At 39.1% G+C, this 21,415-nt stretch overlaps 1 protein-coding gene across 2 annotated transcripts in view; it reads right to left on the minus strand.

The window, feature by feature from the left end:
• The window catches only part of SIDT1 (SID1 transmembrane family member 1), an 87,872-nt gene that overhangs the window by 20,426 nt on the left and 46,031 nt on the right, over positions 1 to 21,415 (minus strand). For both annotated transcript variants that reach the window (XM_036446126.2, XM_036446127.2), the window contains exons 8-17: positions 20,708 to 20,779; positions 20,252 to 20,345; positions 14,167 to 14,210; positions 6,286 to 6,357; positions 4,877 to 5,022; positions 4,063 to 4,136; positions 3,134 to 3,200; positions 1,644 to 1,717; positions 613 to 736; positions 301 to 418 (exon numbers count right to left, since the gene is read on the minus strand). In XM_036446126.2, the coding sequence (XP_036302019.1) occupies positions 301 to 418; positions 613 to 736; positions 1,644 to 1,717; positions 3,134 to 3,200; positions 4,063 to 4,136; positions 4,877 to 5,022; positions 6,286 to 6,357; positions 14,167 to 14,210; positions 20,252 to 20,345; positions 20,708 to 20,779 (885 nt within the window). The remainder of the gene's footprint in view (positions 1 to 300; positions 419 to 612; positions 737 to 1,643; positions 1,718 to 3,133; positions 3,201 to 4,062; positions 4,137 to 4,876; positions 5,023 to 6,285; positions 6,358 to 14,166; positions 14,211 to 20,251; positions 20,346 to 20,707; positions 20,780 to 21,415) is intronic.

Below are 21,415 nucleotides of genomic sequence, written 5' to 3' on the forward strand. Positions count from 1 at the left end.
ACCGAAGGCCCTTTCTAGACACTAGTTGGTGAATTCTACCTGACTTGCCACCTAATGATTAGCTCACGGCTCCCCTGCAGATGTGGCACGAGAACACTCTTAGGAGTTTTCTAGTCTAAAACATGATCAGAGAGAAAAAAATCGGTACAATATGTGGAAACCATGCCCTGTAGTGAGGTGCCCTTAGCTCATGTAAAATGGTATTTAATTCTTGCGGGTATGACCTTGGCATTTTTGGGAGGGTCCCAGGATAAGACTCCTATAACTTAAATCTATGTAGTTGATGTAAATTCTAATTACCAAATTGGAAGTTGGAGTAATTAGGGCAGATGTGGTAACAAGCACTGAGCACTCCTTCCATCATCAATGCGATGCCCATAGCATAGAAGAGACCAAAGTGTTTGGGAATCCCATATTCCTGGAAAAGGAGAGAGCACGGTCAACAGAAAGACACCAGTGAGTAACAAAGCCACAGAATCTGGAAGCCCAAGCCTGGCCTCAAGCATCATAAACCATAATCACCACCAATAAGATGTTCTTCCCCTTTTATAGGTCCTTTTTGGATCATAACCTTTGTGGCTCCCACTTCTGATTCACCCACCCTTTGCTCACCTTGGCAAAGATGTCCTTGGCATCCAGGGCTCTTCGGTGGAGAATGTCCCGGCGCAGGACTATCAGCAGGAAGAGGAAGCCCAGGAGCACGTGCCCCAGGTTACTGAGAATGTTATTGAAGGCACTAAAGGGATGAGAGAGAAACCATGAGAGAGTCAGGCAATCAGAGATTTTGAGAATGAATGCACGAATTAGCGAGGGAACTCAGCATTTGTGTTTTCCACCCCTAACCTTTTCATAAGATTCTAGAACTGGAAAATCACCAGAGATCATCTTTAACCTTTCATTTTAGGATGCCACGCCTGTAAAATGTGGCTGCTTCCTCTCAGGGATGCACAATGTGCTTCCCTATTATGCTCCCAGTCCTCTCTGGTCCTGTAAGCACTGGTATGCAATGAATCCTGGGAAAGAGAGATGCTCCAAAGATGAGCTGTATGGGCAAATGTTTCAGCTACACTGTGAAAGGAAATTCTCATTGATTATGTGTGTGAATTTCAGGATGTTAGCTGGTCACAGCCAGTGGCTTTAATTCAGAAAACTTGTTCTAGAGAAGCTAGGCTTCCAACTCCCAGGCTAATACTCTTTCCACTTCTGGAGGCTACAGCATGGCCTCAGAGGCAGCAAATGTTTAAGTTCCTACATCACTGACAGCTGAGGGACCTTCAGCAAATTCTTCAATCTTCATCTAAAAGGAGGATGGTGATAGAGACACTGTCTTCCTCACGAGGTTGTTTAATGTACTTGCAGCTCATGCCCAGGAAAAAGTGTCATCTCACCAGGAACCTGATGTTTTCAAAAACATCCCTGCCCTCGCCTCAGCAGCTTATTCTTAGGAACATTTCCTGACACCTTCTATAGGAAGGAGAGAAGTATGTCTGGTCTCTACTTCTTGATTTAAATTCCTCTTTATCCATGATGGCGGTAGTTTTCCACAGGTGTTTTTAGTATTTTTTTTTAAAAAACTGAGATCGCAGCATTACATAGAAAGGCATTTCTAAAAGCCTCATGGGCAACCGGTGGACTGGGCTTACCTCAGGACGCCCAAGGGGTGAGCACAGAGGAAGTTGTAATAACAGATATCCTGGTTTCCAGTGACATTTACCACCTGAAAAATCAAGAGAAGAGGAGATGTAGTTTTTTCAGGCCCCTGAGCCAAGCCTGAAATCACAAAAAGCAGCACTGCTCTCAATAATAGACTGGCTGTGACTCGCAGTGCAACCAGCACTCCTTCTCATCAGGCTGGGTCATTATCTGCCACCTTCTCTCAGCACAGGCACATTTCCTTTAGATGCTACCATCTTGCTTTGAATTGAAATATTCTATCTTCCCCATTATGCGGCCTCAAAGTGGAATTCAATTGAGTTTGTTTCCTTTGTTCTCATGATAAAAGGAATATCAAAGGATGCTAGCATTGGGACATGCCTATTAGGGCTGCCATGATATGTCCTATTTTCTCAATGAATGCTGGGAGGACATGAAGCTGTCCCATCCTCTGTGAAAACAGCCGCAGTGCAGGTAGACATGAGGATATGGTGTTCACTTTTCCATGTTTATCACTATCTCTATCATTAAGAATCTTCCCAGACCACAGATATGTCTTCTGACAGGGCCCCAAAGGATTCATAGAATATTTATAAACTGTGGTATTCAGAGCTCATAAAGTACTTGTTCCCATAATGCAGTACATGCAGTAAATATGAAATTGGCTAAATATTATTAGAACTTTGGTCCTCAAAGTTGGCTGTACACTGGAATCACTGGGCATTTAATAAATATTGATGGCTAGTTACACTCTAAGAGACTCTGACCTAATTGCTATGGAGTACAGCTTGGACACGGGGATTTTAAAGAGTTACCCAGATGTTTTTAATGCAGAACAAAGCTTGAGAACCACGGCACTGGAAACACCTTCAGCCTCATGCTAATCTAAATGGACTTTCTCACAGAGAATAAATCCTAGAGAAGGTCACTCAAGTGACCTGGACTCTTGGGTTCTATGAAGGAGTATTAGGGATTCTTAAGCTATTTTAATTATTATGTTTAATTGTTTTTTTTTATTTATTTTGTTTTCTTTTTGTTTTAATTTATTTTAGTTTTATGAGGCTGTTTATACTTTTACAAAATATATTTCCCCTTTGTGAGAGGACACAGGCTAAATGAGACATCAGGCATCTTTGTTTTGATCTGGAAACTTATTTACTCTGCTCATTATCCCATCACAGTCGAGTTCAGACTGGTAAATCAGAGGCACAATTGACAGATACTATCATTGAATGAGTGCAAGGTAATAATTTTGGATTGGTAGACAAAACAATACAAGAGGTCCCAAATCTCCCTCTGATAAAACAATTGGGAATTAGATTTAAAGATCAAAGATGAAGCATTGGAGAAGTCCAATTAAAACCCAAGTGGGAAATTAATTTTTGGACTGATCCCAAGCTATACCTTCCTCTGTATGTCACAGCAAAGCTCTCTCCCTGCAATATGAGAGTGTGGGTTCTGGGTTCAGGGCAGCACTTACTGTCTGGTAGGTGATGACCAGCTGGATCACAGGTAGTGCATAGAACACAGCGATAGTGATGATGTTCCTATGCAGGCAGAAAGAAATGGAAATAGCTATTTCCAAATCAACAATGAAATCTTCGTTCAAGTTTTTTAAAAAGAATGCTTTTGCTCCATAAGTCTTTAGTCAACTCACAAAAGCAATTACAAACTGATAATGTGGTTCTTGTTTCTCCAGACATTTCTAAAGCAGTGTAAATAATACTTGCTTCTGATTTAACCAGATTACTAATGAGAATCTATTGCTTAAGGATGTTGTTAGAGGAAACATGGTCAGAATGCAAGTCATGGGAGATGGATCACACAAAGGGATGTGGCTCTCTTAGATTCCTCTTAGTTCCAAAATGAAGGTTCCACTATGAAATTCCATGTGGCCTACACTGTCCCTTGTTTTCCTCTCATATCTGTATCCAATTAAAGGGGAAAATAATAGGGAAGAGAAAGGAATTGGAAGACCCGTCACAGTGTCAGCCTCGGGTTTTGGGGCCTAGGGTAATTTTTAGCTACTCTGAGATGCTCTAGCATCCAGTCCCTGAAATTCCTGGTTCGTCCAAGAGCAGGGCCTGGTGAGAAGAGGAGATGGCTGCAGATTAGCATGTCTCATGCAAGGTAGTGACATTAATGTTACTGTTGCATTAGTCTTCTGGAAGAGAATTTGGTATGCTCCCTGTACATATGAGAGTCTACTACCATTCTTATTTTTTCCTTTGTATTATTAATTTAGGGCTGTTTGCCTTTTATAGTTTATTTTTCCTATGGAATGTGGCATGGATTCTTGAACCACCTATATCTGTGCTTCATTAAACACTAAAACCTGTAACAGAGTTATTAAAAAAAAACTTTAAATTTTAATGACGATAACTATGGCCTTCTTGGTCATCTACTCACCAAAAATAAATCTTATATTTTTTGCTGATGATTCTCCGGTCCTTCCTGGACAGATCTGACAGGTAAAGAAACATCTGGGAAGCCAAATAAAAAGAAAATGCAAAACTGTACTTGCTTTTTTTAAATTATTATTATTATTATTTCTCTGTAAGATACAAAGGAGAGCTTTACAAATTTCAGTCCAATCCCTTACTAGGTAATTAAATTTGTTTAACACGATTTTTCTTTTAATCTTGCTTATCCCAGAATACCATAATAAAAATCCTAATATTTCTTCTTGGACTATTAAGGATTGGCTGATGTGGAAAAACTATTGGGAATCAAATGCTTCTTATATCTCAATAATTGATTTCCCAGTTTTCAAAGAGGTCCACAGTGTGGTTCTTGAATTGTAAGACTGAAACTATGTAATTCACCTTCATACACTTTCCCAGATAAATACAATATAATAAGTATACACCAGAAAGAAGCACACTTTACTACTGAAGATGATATGCACAGAAACCAGAAATTCTCTCCCAGCTACACCCTTTAGCGGATCTATTCTTACATAGGATTGGATCCCTCCCTCCTTTATTGTCCACAGCTGTCACTTCAGACCCTGAGGGTGTTCTGATTCTCTTTAAGGTTCTCACTTTCTCCCTCCAGACAGCAGTGCTAATTAGAGGATTGCTTCTAGTCTGTAGTTATAGTTTATCTAAAAAGCCCTTTGGGAAATATGACTTCCTCCTGAAGGAAAACAAATAAAGGACGCAAAGGCATTGCTAAAGTTGTAATCAACTGCCCTTCAGAGAGGACAGCCAGACAGAGGTACCTTGGTCCGGATGACGTTCTTATCACTCTCAATGTCTGGCATGGTGTCGAAGTCACTTTCCTCCACGGAGCTGTCCGAGTCTGACTGGTATGGCTGCCCCCCATCAGAGGAGGACATCTGCCTGCCGGGACTGGAGCTTGACTCGTCTGAAACAGAAAACACTCATCTGCCTTCCAAAGTCCAAGAACCCAGGCTGCCCATTCTTCTCTGCGAAAAGCACAGTGCTGACTCATACTACTAAAAACTAACATCTTACCCACAACACATGATCTTTCTCTCAACGAACTTTTAACGTTCTTTATATCCTATTTTTAAGGATATAAAGACATCTGCTCTGTTAACTATTGGATGCAAAGATAATATGCTATATTTCATGTTTCATATTTAAAATATGAACATAAATATATAAATATATGCATGCACATAGTTATGTATAGCATCTACCACATATACTTGTCAGTGCACTCATATCCAGCAGCTCTACATGGCTTGTGGATCAAGTATTTGTACCCGGAAATCGCCCACATGCCGCATCTAGGATTACATAATGTAAACAACATTCTCAGGAAGAGTAATCCTTGTGTTTCTGTCAACACTTCCGAGAGCAGATGGGAATTTGTGCAGCTTGATGAACACATGTGCCGAGCCTACTTCCGCTTTATTTCTTCTGTTCAGATGGCTAAACAATGAAAAAAGCTCCTGTTCTGGCAGAGCCAGAAATAAGTTGCCTGCACTGAGCCCACATGCTTCTCCAAGTTACAGAACAATAGGGCAGGGACACACGATCCCAGTCCCTCTATACTGACATTTGAGGTGCAGCATTCATAGGCCAATAAGCATCTTGGAAGGGCATGGACGTGTCAAAGCACTCTTCCAACAAGACATGGCTGGGAATTGTTCCCTTCAGGCCACTTAATGAACTCTTGGGGTTGCCAGGTGCATGACTGAATGGCATTGAGCAGGTTTGATTATGAAGTTAGCCCAAAGGAAAGACTGGGAGGCTTCAGCCATGTTCACCTGCAGCTCAGCCTTAGTCTTCTGACTGCCCTCACTCCCCTGAAACATGAGAATGAAACAGTTGATCAGTTGAGGTCGGGCTCCCTGACATCAGACTCTGACACTTCTTTCAAGTCCTAGTCAGGCTGGGTATGAAAAAATCTCCATGGGGGCCTTGGGAGGTTGATGGCAAACCATTGTAGGGAATTCTGCGCAAGTGTTGCTAGCAGATCCAAGAAACAGAATAATAGAACTGGAGGAAGTTAGAACTGGAAGGCATCTTCCAGATCATCCAACCAATTCATCTTAGAAAGGCCATACAGGCTTATGTGAGGACTGCCTTGCCCACTCTCACAGTCATTAGCAGCTGGAGAACTAGGAAGCTCTTCCATGAATGGACTCGTAGGAAATACCTATTGCCCCGTAGCTGCTCCCTTCGGGGGTGCTGGCAGCAATGGGATGTGACACCACCAGAGTCCCAGAGCCTGTTAAAAAAATCAAAGCAAAGAGGGAAACACTTTATGTCCAGTTGCTAAAACCAAGGAACACAACACAATTCTATGTAGTTTAAATGATCAGCACACAATATTTTAAATTTGATATTTTTTTACACTAATACAGGAGTCACCAAACTTGGCCTACAGGCCAAATCTAGCCTGCCACCTGTTTTTCTATGGCCCTTGAACTAAGAATGATTTTTAAATGTTTAAATTATTGGAGGGAAAAGTCAAAAGGAAAATAATACGTCATGCCAGGTAAAAATTCTAGGAAATGAAAATTTCAGTATTCATATATAAAGTTTAATTGAGATACAGTCACACTCATTTGGGTATATCTATGGCTGGTTTTAGCTACAATGAGCAGGTTTGACAGAGACTATATGACTGGCAAAGCTTAACATATTTAGTATTAGGTATTTTATTTAAAAATATATATATTTCTTGATTTCAAAGAGGAAGGGAGAGATAGAAATATCAATGATGAGAGAGAATCATTGATCAGCTGCCTCCTGCACACCCCCTACTGGGGATCGAGCCCACAACCTGGGCATGTGCCCTTGGCCAGAATCGAACCTGGGACCCTTCAATCCATAGGCCAATGTTCTATCCACTAAATCAAACCGGCTAGTGTACTATTAGGTACTTTAGAGAAAAGCTGATGATCCTCACTGGATAGTATTGCAGAACCACAAGAACAAAGGAGAATGGGTGCTGATTCCTGGTGAGGAAGGCCACCACTGAACAAAAATGTCAGAAATAAAACGCCTGTGATTAAGGCACTGTCATTTGGAGGTTTACTTGTTACAGCAGTTAGCAGAACCCTCACAATAGGCTGAAAAAGCCCAGACAAGAAAGGAAATTTCCGCACTCCTTGTAGCAATAAATAATAGTAATGTGAACTGAGGATGTGAATGAACGTTGGTTATTTTGAGGGATATTTAGGAGGTAGAATAGGAGTATCTATTGCCAAGTGGTTGTTGTCAGTGAGAGAAAAAGATTCTAAAAAAATACATCTAAGTAGGTATCTAGGCGCTTTCTGACTTAGTGTCGACATGTTTCCGAGAGCCACACTCATCTGTGAAGACACATGAGAACGATTCTTTACTGTTTCCTGAGCTTTGCCAAGGATCTGGGATAATGTCAGGCTGGTGGGGATTCCTTACGGAAATCTTCTTTCTGAGAGATGCGATTGCTTCTGTCACAATACAGGCAAAAAAAATTGTTACTTGCCAGTCTCTTGTACTATTGTAGGAAAATATCTTTTCAGAGAAGCCATATTTCATATCCTAACTGCAAATATATTTCTATTCATTGAAAACATGGATGTTTATAGTTTACGTTAATACTAGAGTGTAGCACATGGAAAAGGACCCAGAGCCTCAAACAGTTCGTTTGTCACAGTTGGCTCTCTTCATCCAGCTCTCAAACTACACTTCCACTAGTGGGCAGTAAAATCATTCCATTTTGCAAGCCAGCTTTATAGGCTTTCCACTTTATTTTGTTTGTTTTATGCTTTGTGTGTCCATTTATTTCCTCCATGAAAAGAAAAATTAAATCTCAAGTCTAAAATATTTAGCCAAACAACGTGAGACACCTGATGGCCTTGGAGACTCAATTGCCTTCCTTACTTTGATGGCTCAGCAGCTGGACAGCAACACCTTGGAGCTAAGCGGCAGAATTCCTGGCAGGCAAGGCTGTTTCCAGGGCCCTCAGAATGCAGACTCCCTGGCATTGTTCCTAGGCTTGGAGATTCCTTGATGTATTTCTTAATTGTTTAAAAGAAGATGTTCCCTGGCTTTTCTTGGACTTACCCATAATTGCATGGTATCAACACCATCTCCACTTTTCATCCAATTTCCAGGCATAGAAACAGGTTACTTTTAGGCTCTTCATGAGGCATTAAATCTTTTGAGCACATAATAGTGTTATGGGAAGATGGTGATTACAATTTGACTGATGTTTTTTGACCTAGGACAGGTTTGGCCATACTTACAGCGTAGAGCTCTGTTGCTGTTTCTGCTGCTGCCACTATTGACTATATTAGCACTATAACAAGTACTAACACTGTTACCACCACTCCTCCTCTTCCTCCTAACGCTTCCGTTACTATTACTACTGCTGCGGCAGAGGCTGCTGCTACGATCACTACTATTGGCCAAGGGTTATTAAAAGCTTACTGTGCATCAGCCACTCTTTTGAGTTCTTTACAAGAATTTTGATTTTTCAACAACCCTGTGAAGTGGGTACTATTGTTATCACCATTTTAAAGACAACAAAGGGGAGTTGCTGAGAGATGAAGTACTTTGCCCAGCGTCACTCTGATATTGGATGGATATTGGCTTATTTTATTGGACTCAGTTAAAATTTTTCTTAATTGAAAGAAGCACAAGGGTTTTCCTTCAAAATATGAATAACTGGCAGTAAGCACGTTGCTCTGGTGGAGTGCTCCAGAATATCTTTCAAAGGAGACAAGGAGGTTGAGACTCATATGCATCTCCATTACCATAAGCACAGGCTTTGCTCTTTAGATTGGCTGCTGAGCTTGCCAATGATTCCTTATGGCCATGCTCCTGCCTTCTTTCTGTCTAGTTCATTGTGGGAAGTCTCATAAAAATCACTGTATTGATCGTATCCCTAGGTGCTATAGCCAATCTTTTCCATTTACATTTCCCTCAGTCCCTTTCACATTTTTTTTTCTTTTCGAGTGGAAGCTCCCTATTTTTAACCACTAACCTCTGTCCCTTATTTAAGATTTAATTTTAAAAAATAAATGTGCAAATAGTAGGTGAAGAATGACACTAAAACAATTAAGCCCAGAATTTTTGACATTTTGGTGTTACTGAGAAGCCCTCTGATGAGGTAAGTAGAAATGCACATAGGAAAATGATGAGGCCAGTTTGGGCAGAAGGTTGTAATGGTTTGTGGGAAATAGTTTGTGTGTGTGTGATCAAAAGAGAGAGAAACACACACACACACACACACACACACACACACACAAATAAAAACTAAAATAAAAGCAAATGAGAAAAGAAAAACAACCACTGTTTTGTTAGGTGATAACTCCATTAAGAAGAAAAAGCTAGCTGTGTAGGATGGTGTTACTGATTTCTGTACTTTGCTCTGCCTCATTCTGAGCCAACAGCAAGGGTTCTGTGATGATTAAGAACATTAAGAGTTTCATGTGCAATATAATCGCCAGCATGTAAAATGTTTGAACTTTGTGGACTTCTATAGGTATAATTTAAATATACGATTAGTCAACACCAGATAATTTTTCTTATGTCTAAACCTTTTTAGAATAAAAAGCCAAAACATTTTCTTCCAAACTTCAAGTGTAATCAATGGTCCTAAAGGAAAGCCATTTTTACACTTATCTATATGATATTGAGAAAGCAGAATTAAATACAAAAATATTAGCTCATAGGACAGACGAAGATGCTCTGGCTGGAAATAAGCAAACTTATAAGGTTGTGAATGAGCTAATCTAATTGAGGAAACTTGTTCCGTTGTGTTTTTCTCTGAGCACAACCCCCTTGCCATCTGTCTACTTTACTAACATAGAAAAAGATATGCTTGCATGCTTGCTCTTTATATTAAATGTTTTTTTGTGAGGGGGGAAAAATGTCATTTCATTCTGAGCATATTTGGAACTTGCAGGGACTTCATATTTATAACTGACCTGTCTCTTTCCAGTTCTGAACGCAGGAAGTTGGAAGCTGAAGAGGGAGTCGGAAATGATGTGAATTAGCTGCCATGAGATTCCATTTTTTATGTCAGTTGGCTACCTACCCCAACTAATTTCATGTTTTGTTTCAAAAGCTGAGGAGAAAATGAAGGAAAACACTAATCTTTGTAGAGGGATATAAAATTCCTCTCAAAGGAAAAATTGAGCAAGAAAAGTCAAGGAAATTTGGAAAAAGAAGAGTAGAGGGTCAGGACTCTCATTAGAGACCCATTGTCCCAGGGCCTGGTGAAGACCCGTGCTCCTTGGTGTCTCCAGACTCAACACACTGCCTGTCTTACTCCCTCTGAACCCTGCTCTTTGCTGAGAGGCTGACTCAATAATGGCTCTACCCAGGGAAGAGTTCATTGGATTTGGCCATATGGTTCTTAAATGTACAAATCTGACAGGTTTGTCAAGCTCTCTCACTTGAAAAAGTGACCTTGTCTTATGCTACCCGCAGGTTCGAGGTGACAGCTCAGGTGCCCCACAGACTTGTGAGGTATGCTTCCTTCATCCCACTTGGTGTCTGGATTTCTGTACAGACTCTTTAACAATGATGAGAAATGTGGGTTTCTCTGCTGAGAGAGCCGGTGGAGGAAAAGTTTTTAGAGCACAGAGCTTTTCCTACTCCTCCTCAGATGACCCCAGAGAACCCTGCTTTAAGTCCTAAGTGATGAATAGAGAATACATCGTCCCTTCAAGGACTGAAGAAGCTTTTTACCAACACTATTTCCACTTCATCTGGCTCCAGGGTCTCCTCTCCTTTTTCATCCAATGAAGTATAAAATGAATTCTTTCTCTTTTTAGGATAGTTGGAGCCAATGTTGATATAGTTCATATAAAACTTAAAGAACTGCAGACAAGTCAAAGAATAACAAATGCAGAGGAGTTGGCAGGTTCTCCAGATGCAGTCTTCCTGTGGTTACCGAACTAAAACAGAGCTGCCACCAGCCCCCACGCATTTCCCGGAGCTCTGAGCTCCACGGAACTTCCCGGAGCTCCACAGTCACACTAATCTTGGCCCTAGGGAGAGACAGACATTCCGAATCCTGGTCCTCTCCAAAGATTCCTCCCTGAATGTCTCACTTTAGCTTCCAGATTAAAGTCCCTCTCTGAGGCTGGCTTATCAATGTTTGATATGTTTAAAAAAGCCACTAACTGTTTTTTTTTTTCTTTTTTCTCCAGGGTAGATCTTGTCTTCTCTGCTCTTGTTTTAAATCACGTAAGTCACCTCTCACTAGTGGTCCTGTGACATGAGTTGTATTATCTTTGATCTTTCCCTGTAGTCTCTCTGCTACAAAGATTCTTTTTTTAAAAATATATTTTATTGATTTTGTACAGAGAGGAAGGGAGAGAGAGACAGAGTTAGAAACATCAATGAGAGAGAGTCATCTATCAGCTGCCTCTTGCACACCCCCTACTGGGGATATGCCCACAACCAAGGTACATGCCCTTGACCGGAATCGAACCCGGGTCCCTTCAGTCCCCAAGCCAACGCTCTATCCATTGAGCCAAACCGGTCTCAGCTACAAAGATTCTTTATTTCCATCCTATTTCAAAGTCCTTTGTGGTGAACTTTCTTATTCCATACTTCCTAACTAAGCTGGGATTTTGTTCAGGTATCCTCACCTGTGCCTGGTAGTCCCTGTGTTTAAGTCAGTGATTCTCAGGGATGGAGAAAATGTGTTTTGTCCCCAAGATGACATTTGGCAATGTCTGGAGACATTAGAGTTGTCACAGGCAGGAAGTGTACTGCTGCATTCTATCATAGTAGGTAGAGGTGAAGGATGCAGTTAAATGTTGAACTTCCTGCAATACATGGGACAGCCCCCAACAAACAAAGACCTATCTGGCCTATACTGTCAATTAATGTTAAGTTTGAGAAACCCTGGTCTTAGCAAAAGATGATCTCATCCTAATTCTATAAGTAGGCTTAATGAATCTGTGGGTAAATATGTTCCTTTGCAGGGACTGTTTACCAATAAGTATACAAGTCTCTGTAGGCCAATAAAGTGAGAATACTTTGCTGGGTGCTTCTGGAAAAAGTCCCTCCTTCTGGACACTGTCAAGTGAGGGTATAAACCTAACCCATCTCATCACCAGCACTGAGAGCAAAGGAGAGCCAAGGAAATGGCAGAGAAAGGACCAGAGCCACCTGACTCAGTCAGTCCTAAAGCCCAACTTTCTGCTCAACTTCCAGGGAGATGAGCTTCCTATGGTTTAGGCATGTTTGAGATAGAATTTCTTGTTACTTGCAGCCACATGAAACCTAATTGATGCACCTTTATTCTTTCCTTTCCTTTCTTTCCTTTCCTTTCCTTCCCTTTTCTTTTTTTTTTAATTTTATTTATCTTTTTAATTTATTTTTTATTTTTTATTTTTACTAAGGTATTATATGTGTACATATCTTACCATTGCCCTCCCCCCTTCCCTTTTCTTTTGATCACTCATTAAGTTCTTCTGCCATCTGAAGGGCACCTCTAGCTCTTAGCTAATTTGCAGGGCCTTCTGATTTTGACAATCATCTGGCCCAAGTCCCAGCTCTGCTCACCTATGTTTCACTGTTCAGGAGAGTCTTCTGAACATGGTGTTCCTTTAACTATCATTATAATAATAAACGACTTCACTCATACAGTAAAAACAACAGAGTATTCATTCACAGAGCACCAAATGGGATCCAACCAATCAGGCTTTCTAAGTTCAAGCAGGCATTAATAAGAGCAAAACCTGGGGAGCACTGAAGAGAAAAAGGGGAAATCCAGAGAGAAGGCAAATTTACCTAAAAATTTTATGAATTAAAAAAAAAGTAGTATTTAACATGTTAATGACAGTAAAGCATGTGTCTTTTCACAGACTCTTGTAGTGGCTGTTGAATGCTATTTAAAAAAATTGCCTGGGTGGCTGGAAAAATAGACATGCTGACAGGAAGGAAGACAAAAATCAAAGGAAGGCAGGAGAAGCAGCAGGGGGGAAATGCCTGCTGGTGGTGTGTGTGGGAAGGGCTCAACTTGTGTCTTTCTAAGATTCTGTGGGTTCATTTAAGTGTTGAAAACACAAACTAAACGTCCGCTGCTTGTGACTTAAAAATCAAGTCTCACTTATCATTCCTTTTCCAAAATGATCACTCTTTACCAAATGGCGTATGAGTACTGTGAAACTCATGCTGATTTAGGCTTTTCAAAAATGAGGACATATACAAAAGTACAAACTTCCAGTTATAAAATGAGTAGGTCCTGAGGATGTTATTATTGTACAGTATGGTGACTGTAGTAATACTGTGTTGTATATTTAAAGCTTCTGAGAGAGGAGATCTTTAAAGTTCTCATCACAAGAATAAAATGTGCATGTGTGGTAATGAGTGCTAACTGAACTCATTGTGATCCTTTTACATAAAACACAAATATTGACTCATTATGTTGTATACCTGAAACTTATACAGTGTTATATATCTCAATTTTAAAAAATGAAGCCATTTGATTTTTTTTTTAAAGTTTAGATAAAAAATATCAGGCAATTAAATTTCTTTGTTCAAATTCTCAGAGTGGAGGAAAGGGCATATTACAATGGTTGAATAATCAATTACTCTGGGTTTCTCAGAGTTATCATTCTTATGATATTTGCTAGTCTCAAATATTTCAATTTTCTAGTTACTTGAATAAAAAAATAGCAACAACACCTCTATCTCAATTTGGGAAAAGTAAACTCTGAATTAGAGTTAACAAAACATTTTTAATATCATTTATAAATCAAGTTGGGGATAAGTCTAAGCAGTTTATAACCTCGAAAAGATTTTACTTTTAAAAAGAATGAATGGCTGACAAATGGGCTGGTGGATAATTACACGGGATGCTCCCAGCAAAAGCTTTCAATATGATTTCCACATCTCAGTGATTGTTGGTCTCACTGAGCTCCGTTTTCTGTAGAAAGGCTGTGGATTAGAGTATTTTGTGGGGTAGGAACCAAGGAAGGGTTTGGAAATGACAAAGGGCATAGAGACAAAAGAAGTACCAAATGGGAGTGTTACCATATGCGTGACATCAATTTGATTTGAAACCAGTGATTTTTCTTACCATCATTGGAACCAAAGCTTCCATCAATGGATTTTCTCTGAAACCTGCAAGAAAAGCACATACACATGCTCCGAAGGCAGCAAAAACCTCAGCATTTTATATGTGTCCTCTATTGACTTAACTGCAGATTTGTCTGCTTGAATCTCTTAAAAACGGGCCTTTGGATGTGGAGAACTTGGGACTCTGATACATTGCTAATAGGATTGTAAAATGATATAGCCATTTAGGAAAAGTTTGGAAGTTCCTCAAAAAGTTAAACATAGAGTTACCAAATAATTCAGCAGTTCTATTCCTAGGCCTGTGCGCATGCACACACACATACACACATGTAAATTCATTAATTTATTTTCAGATAATTCACATACCATAAAATTCACACACCCTTTAATATGCACAATTCAATGAGTTTTAGTATGTTCACAAAGTTGTGCAACTATCACTATTACCTAATTTGAGACCATTTTCATCATCCCCCAAAGAAATCTCAAATCTATTAGCAGACACTCTCTATTCCCCTTCCTCCCAGCTCCTGGCAACCACTAATCTACTGTCTGTCTCTATAAGTCTGCCTATTCTGTACATTTCGCAGAAATGAAATATACTATATGTAGTCTTTCTTGACTGGCTTTTTTCACTTAATGTCTTCAAGGCTCATCTATAGGACATATAAATCCATACTTCAGTCATTTTATGGCTAATATTCCATTGAATGGATATATCACATTTCTTTGTTTACACTTGGGTGGACATTTTGGTTGTTTCAACTTTTTGACTCATGGCCCCTTCCTCTGTCTTCAGAGTGTATCACTCCAACTGTTGCTTCCATTATCACATCTCCTCCTCTGCCTTTGACCCTCTTGTCTCCCTTTTATATAAGGACCCCTGTGATTACATTATACCCATATGGATAATATGGGATAATCTTCATAATTTATCACACCTGAAAAATCTCTATTGTCCTGTAAAGTGACATATTCACAGGTTCTGTATATTGGGATATGAACATCTTTTGGGGCCATTATTCTATCTACTATCCCATTTTAACAATAGTAAGTCTTCCAACCCATGAGCATGGTACATCTTTCCATTTAAGTCCTCTTTAATTTCTTTCAAAGGTGTTTTGTAGTTTTAATTAGTTAAATGTGTTAAATATTTTATTATTTTAAATGCTATTGTAAATGGAATTGTTTCCTTCATTTCATGTTTGAATTGTAAATTGCTAGTGTGTAGAAATCCAATTGATTTTTGTATACTGATCTAGTATCTTGTAATCTCAGTAAACTCAGGGCTTCTTTTTGGAAGTGATGAAAATTAGATAGTGGTGGTGGTTGTGCAACTGTGAATATTCTAAACACCACTGAATTGTATACTATAAAAGGGTGAATTTTTTGTTCTGTGAATTATATCTCAATAGCTATTATTTTAAAATTATGTATACCATTTGAGAATGTCTACCAAAAATTCAAATGTGAATTACCCTCTTCCCCAAAGTGAGCCTCCCTTTTGAATGAGGCTGGAGTGGAAGAGGAGGAAAATTGCACCTGTACTTTGGTATATGCTCTTTTCTTCCAGACTGGGACTCCAGAAGTGGCACACTCCTGACCTGGGATATTTGGTGGAGGAACTTCTCTTCATATCTCTTTTTTCTCTAGATGCAGCATATTCATCCCTGCCTCAGGGCTTTTGCTCTTGTTCTCTGCCTGGATCACTCTCTCCCCAGATCCTCATATTGCTGGCTCCTTTCTGCTATTCAAGTTTTGGTTCTGAGAGGTCTTCCTTGCTGAATAAATTAAATCTAAAGTAGCTTTCTCAATCAAATCATTCTCCATCACACCGGAGTCTATTCTTCTCTCTCAAGCTGAAATTATTTTATTATTTGCTTCCTTGCTTATATGTTTTTCTCTGTACCATGTAAGTTCTATTAGAGCAGGTCTCTAGATTGTCTTGTTCACCACTGTATCTTTTACTTCTAGTACAGGACCTGCCACATAGGAAATGATAACTAAATATTTGTTGAGTGAAAAAGGCATATCATTAAGGAGAACAGTTACAATTTTGGCCCAACTGTTCTAGCTGTTCAAATGAGGCTCTAATGAAGTCCCCTTTAAAAATAATTTTAGTGATATTAATGGGCAAGCAATTATGTATTTGGCCTCATTAAAGTGATGTGTTTGGATTGTGCGTTTGTATTAACAGGCTTTACCTATGCTTGCCTTAGGTTTTGGAGCTGATAAAATTTTTCATTAGAGGAGTTCAATGATTTACAAAGCCGGGCTGAGGCAGGCAGTATCCAGTGAGAAAAGGCAAAAATAGTAGATGAGAACTATGCTAGACATTGAAAATGACTACACCTCATCTTGTATCCAGCTTCTTCAATCAAAAGTGGAGTCTGCATCTTCACTTCTTAAATCTGGACTGGCCTCATGCCTTGTTTTGACCCACAAAATGAGGGGGAAGTAATACCATTTCTCAGCTTTGTCTTAAGGAGGCCTCACACTCTTCTGTTTTCTCTACCGGAGATACAATAAGCCAGAGCTAGTCTGCGGGAGGGTGGGAGACCCAGCACTGCTGAGGGCAGTCTAGCAGAGCCAGCTCCTAGGTGACCTGCCAGCTGGCTGCCTTCTGTGACCACATCCAGCTGAGATCTCAGCCCAGTCCAGCAGACCCACAGATTTGTGAGCAAACTTAAATATTTATTGATGTATGCCACTGAAGTTTTTATGGTTGGTTTTTATGCAGCATTATTATGGCAATAGATACTAATACAAGTGTCAAGAGAAGGATAAGCCCCCAGAACTGAGCAGTTTGAACTCAATGTCTGGCAGGGTGGTTGAGGGGAACAAACAAGAGAATATGTATGCAGTGGTTGGGACAGGACCTGCACATTCATTGTGGGGGCTCCAAAAATACTGAATAGATTGAATTTGAGAAAGGGAGGAAAATGGTGTTTAGTTACGAGTTCAAGAGAATATAGCATAAAAACACTTTGAGGGCCAGGACATCTCTAACCAGTGTTTCAATCCTAATCTCATAGCAGGTACTGAAAGCCCCTCATGTGTTAATAATAGGGGGCAGGGGACTCACTGAGAAAATGGCTTTATGCTCCAGAACTAGTTTCATTTGGTTTTGTAGAAAACTTTGTTATTTCTGCTTAGTTCAATGAAGGAAGAGGTGTATTAGCATTTCCCCTCAGTCTATTTCCCTATTTAGAATGCCAGCTAATTCTTATGTCTTCAGATTTCTATTTTCATTTTGTCTATATTTGGAAAAAAAATCTCTGCTCATGCAATTGTCTGTAGCAAAGTAATCTGGCAGCTCGCGGTTTCAACAGAGCCTTATAGCACAACTTTGAAAAACTGTGCTTACTTCAGTAGGTTGAATAACAACTGTAGAGAGATTGATATCCAGCTATTAACTTAATTTTTTGTCTGTTTGTGTGTTGACTGTGCATGTTAACTAACTAAAGAGGTAAAATCTTATCTCCTCAAATCTAAAACATCAAGAGTAGAGACAGTCTTCCTAAGAGAAGCAGGAGAGGTGATCCTCTTATTCCATGACACTGAAGCTCATCTGAGTCAAAACTGGAAGCTTTTTGGACCTTTTTTGAAATGAATCAATGCGGAGGCTGCCCTTCCTCAATGCCCTGACCACTCTAGACCCATCTTGACCAGCAGCTTAAGAGCTAAGGCTCTAGAGAGGCCGACTCTCTGGTTTCAAACCCCAGCTCTTTCATTTACTGGCTGTGAATTCTTGGTCAAATTGCTTCATCTCTCTATGCCTCAATTTCCTTCACCATCAAATGGTGATAATACTAGTACCCATTGCTGTAAATCATTAGACAAGATCATCTGCTTAGAGAGTTTGGCACAGAGCAGGTACTTGTTAAATGTTAGTGATTGTAATCTGATAAATTAATTGAGCTTATAATTAATGTATGTACTTTTAGATATAATATCTACCTGTAGACTGGAGTCTTTGTTTTTAACTTTTTATTTGAAAATAACTTCAAATTTATGGAGACCTTATTATAAGGATACAACAGTCACATACCATTTACACAGATTCACTTATTGTTAGTATATTACTCCATTTGCTTTATCAGTCTGTCTGTATATGTACAATTGGTATATATATATTCATTTTTTCCTGAACCATTTGAAAGTACGTTAATGTCATGAACTTTTAGGCTTAAATAGAATAAAGATATTCTCTTACATAATCACAGTATAGTTGTCAAATTCAGCAAATTTAACATTAATATTATAATCTTATCTAATTTGTCTATATTAAAATTTTATCAGTTGATCCAATAATGCCATTTATAGCTTATTTTTCTTCTAGTAATAGATTCAGTCTGAGATCAAGTATTGTCTTTAGTTGTCATATCTCCTTAATTTCCTTCAACCTGGAACATTTTCATAGCCTTTCTTTGTCTTTTATGACAAATTTTAATAAAACGACTGTTATTTTTAGTTTAATTTTTCCTTGTGGTTATATTCAAAATATGCCTTTCTGGCTGGAACACTATATATGTGATGTACCCCTCTCAGAGTGTCACATGTGGGGGCACATGATATTTATCTTTTCCTCAGTCATATTAATTTTGATCACCCAGTCAACTGTCTGATTTCTTCACTGTGTAGTTACTAAGTTTCCCCCTTACAACTACTAAGCCCTTTGTGGGGATAAGCTTAAAAGCCATGAAAATCTCTTGATCCTCATTAGATTTTTTTTCTCCTAGTTTTAGTATCCATTGATGATTCTTAAGCTGATCTATGCAAAACAATGATTTTCCAATTCCAGCACTCCATATTTCTGTCAGCTTTTGGCATTGTGCTGTAGACAAATGCCCTCCTTAACATTTGTTAATGTCAGTATTTGTTAATAACTTCTTTCCCTGATGTGTACAAGTTTTAGCAACTGTGTTGACATCATTAAATGTATATTTTCAAGGTTGTTCCTTCCTCTCTTCCTTTCTTTATCAATATGGATTCATGAATTTCTATTTTTTGCAAAGACTTATAGTTAATTATTCTCCTTAATTGTTTTGGTGCTGAGATTGTTTCAGATATGACTAGTGATAATCCCAGGGTTTTTTTTTGTTTGTTTGTTTTTAATATTTTTTATTGATTTTACACAGAAAGGATTTGAGAGGGACAGAGAGTTAGAAACATCGATGAGAGAGAATCATCGATCAGCTGCCTCTTGCACAACCCCCTACTGGGGATGTGCCCGCAACCAAGGTACATGCCCTTGACCGGAATCGAACCTGGGACCTTTCAGTCCGCAGGCCGACGCTCTATCCACTGAGCCAAACCGGTCCCGGCAATCCCAGGGTTTTTTATATCAGTTTATTAACTGAAAAGCTTCATAAAGATCACAAAAGCAGTTATTTTTGAGTCAGAGATAGGCCTGCATCACTGAGATGATTGTATCATTGTCGGAGCCATGAGGTTTTTCTATAAATGGGAGCTTGCTCAGTAATCTGAAAACTCTACGCTGGCTTTGTTTTCTTACACATTCAAGAGGAGAAAGAACACTTGTTTAATATAAACTTCCTGCCATGCTTTCTTAGTTGTTTCACAGAGACCACAACTATGGAATTCTCAAGGTTCAGGCCTCCTGAGGAGGCAAGGAGAGATGAGCTCATTTTACTGGGAGTTCCAAACTCTCAGAAAGGGCATTTCCTTAGTTAAATCACAGTCTAATTAGCTCCCTTTTTTCTCTCTCTTAAGGGACATTTTATTGGAAAATTGATGGTACAACAGTAAAAATGTAGTATTGAAGTATATTATTCCTGCTATTAATAACTAATTCCTGATAAAATTACTCCTGCTAAAATAACTAACACTTTACCAGCACTTAGTCCATTCAAAACATTGACATAAATACTGCAGTTATATTATTCTAAGAAGTAAATTATTATCACATTTTACAGATGAGGAAACTAAAATACAGAGAAATTAAGTAACTTGCCCAAGGTCGCACAATTAGTGGCTGAGTCAATTTGGTTCTAAAGCCTAATGCTCCAGTTACTAAGCAGAGACAGGCAATGGGGTTAACATTTTTGAAATTCTTGACGTACCGGATATAATGAACAAATGCAATCAACAGGCATCCCAAGTAGAAGGAGAAGAAGATGAGGAAGCTGAGAAGAATGGATTTCACAAAAACGGATTCTGGTGAAAGAGAAACAACTTTAGTCAGGAGAAAAGAGGACCATGCTTGGGACAGAAGAGATTCAAAGGGCTGTCTTCATCATACTCATTCTTAAGTCTTGAGATGCCTCTATTTAAAGCAGCAAAGTTACTGAAGGTCACCCAGACATTATCCACAAACGGCTGCCTATGTACAGCTTCATAATGAGTTCCCTTTCTTTTCAGAAGGAATTTAACAAGATGCTCTAATTCTCTCTTTTATCTCTAAGGTAAACATTAGTTTTCTTATATTCTTTCTCTGGAAGGATGATGTTAGCATTGAATTATATGATCGACTGCCTGACATAGGAATCTGTCCACTGAACCTTTGAGCCAATTCTGACCTTTAATAGAAGGAACAATGGTCACTTTAAGGTTCTTTGTTCGTTGTAGATTCCAGGTCTGGTTCTTCTTTTCTGGTAAAAAAAGAACAAGGAAAAATGGATCAGATATTAGGATCTTCACCTCTCATCTGAACAGTTCAAAAATGGTCCAAAATTAACTCTGGTTGCTGAATTTTCTTTTAGCAAGAACTAGAGGAAAACCTAACTCCCAAACCTTCACATCATCTAAAATACCTTCTGGTTAAACATTCAAATTGGATGCAGATGATAGCACTAATTGAGGCAAACGAGACTTCAGCCTCCCTGCTCAGTGAAGAAGGCTTGACCCTTTACTTGATATCCAGATGGCTCAACATGCCACAGACATATGAAGAGAACAGCTACGAAAATAGGAAGCCACTGTGTATTTTGGCTTGTATTTTCTAGCCAGTGAGAACTTGTTTTTTCTTACACAGTTACCAAAGAGCATGTAGTTTAACAAAGAACATTAGACATTAGCAAAACTCTATAAAGCGATGTAATTAAGAGACTAAAAAATACAGGAACAAATTTCACCTAAATACCAAGGGAACCATGTTTCACTCAATAATAAACATCTCTGTTGATCACATATCATATCAGCTGCTGGGGACCTGTGTTTTCCAACAACCTATCCCATTCCCAAGGTAGTTACTGAGTAACTGGATAACCGTTTGCATTTGCCTGAGA

The sequence above is a fragment of the Pipistrellus kuhlii genome, unplaced genomic scaffold, assembly GCF_014108245.1.
Source record: "Pipistrellus kuhlii isolate mPipKuh1 unplaced genomic scaffold, mPipKuh1.p scaffold_m20_p_2, whole genome shotgun sequence".
Lineage (NCBI taxonomy): Eukaryota > Metazoa > Chordata > Mammalia > Chiroptera > Vespertilionidae > Pipistrellus > Pipistrellus kuhlii.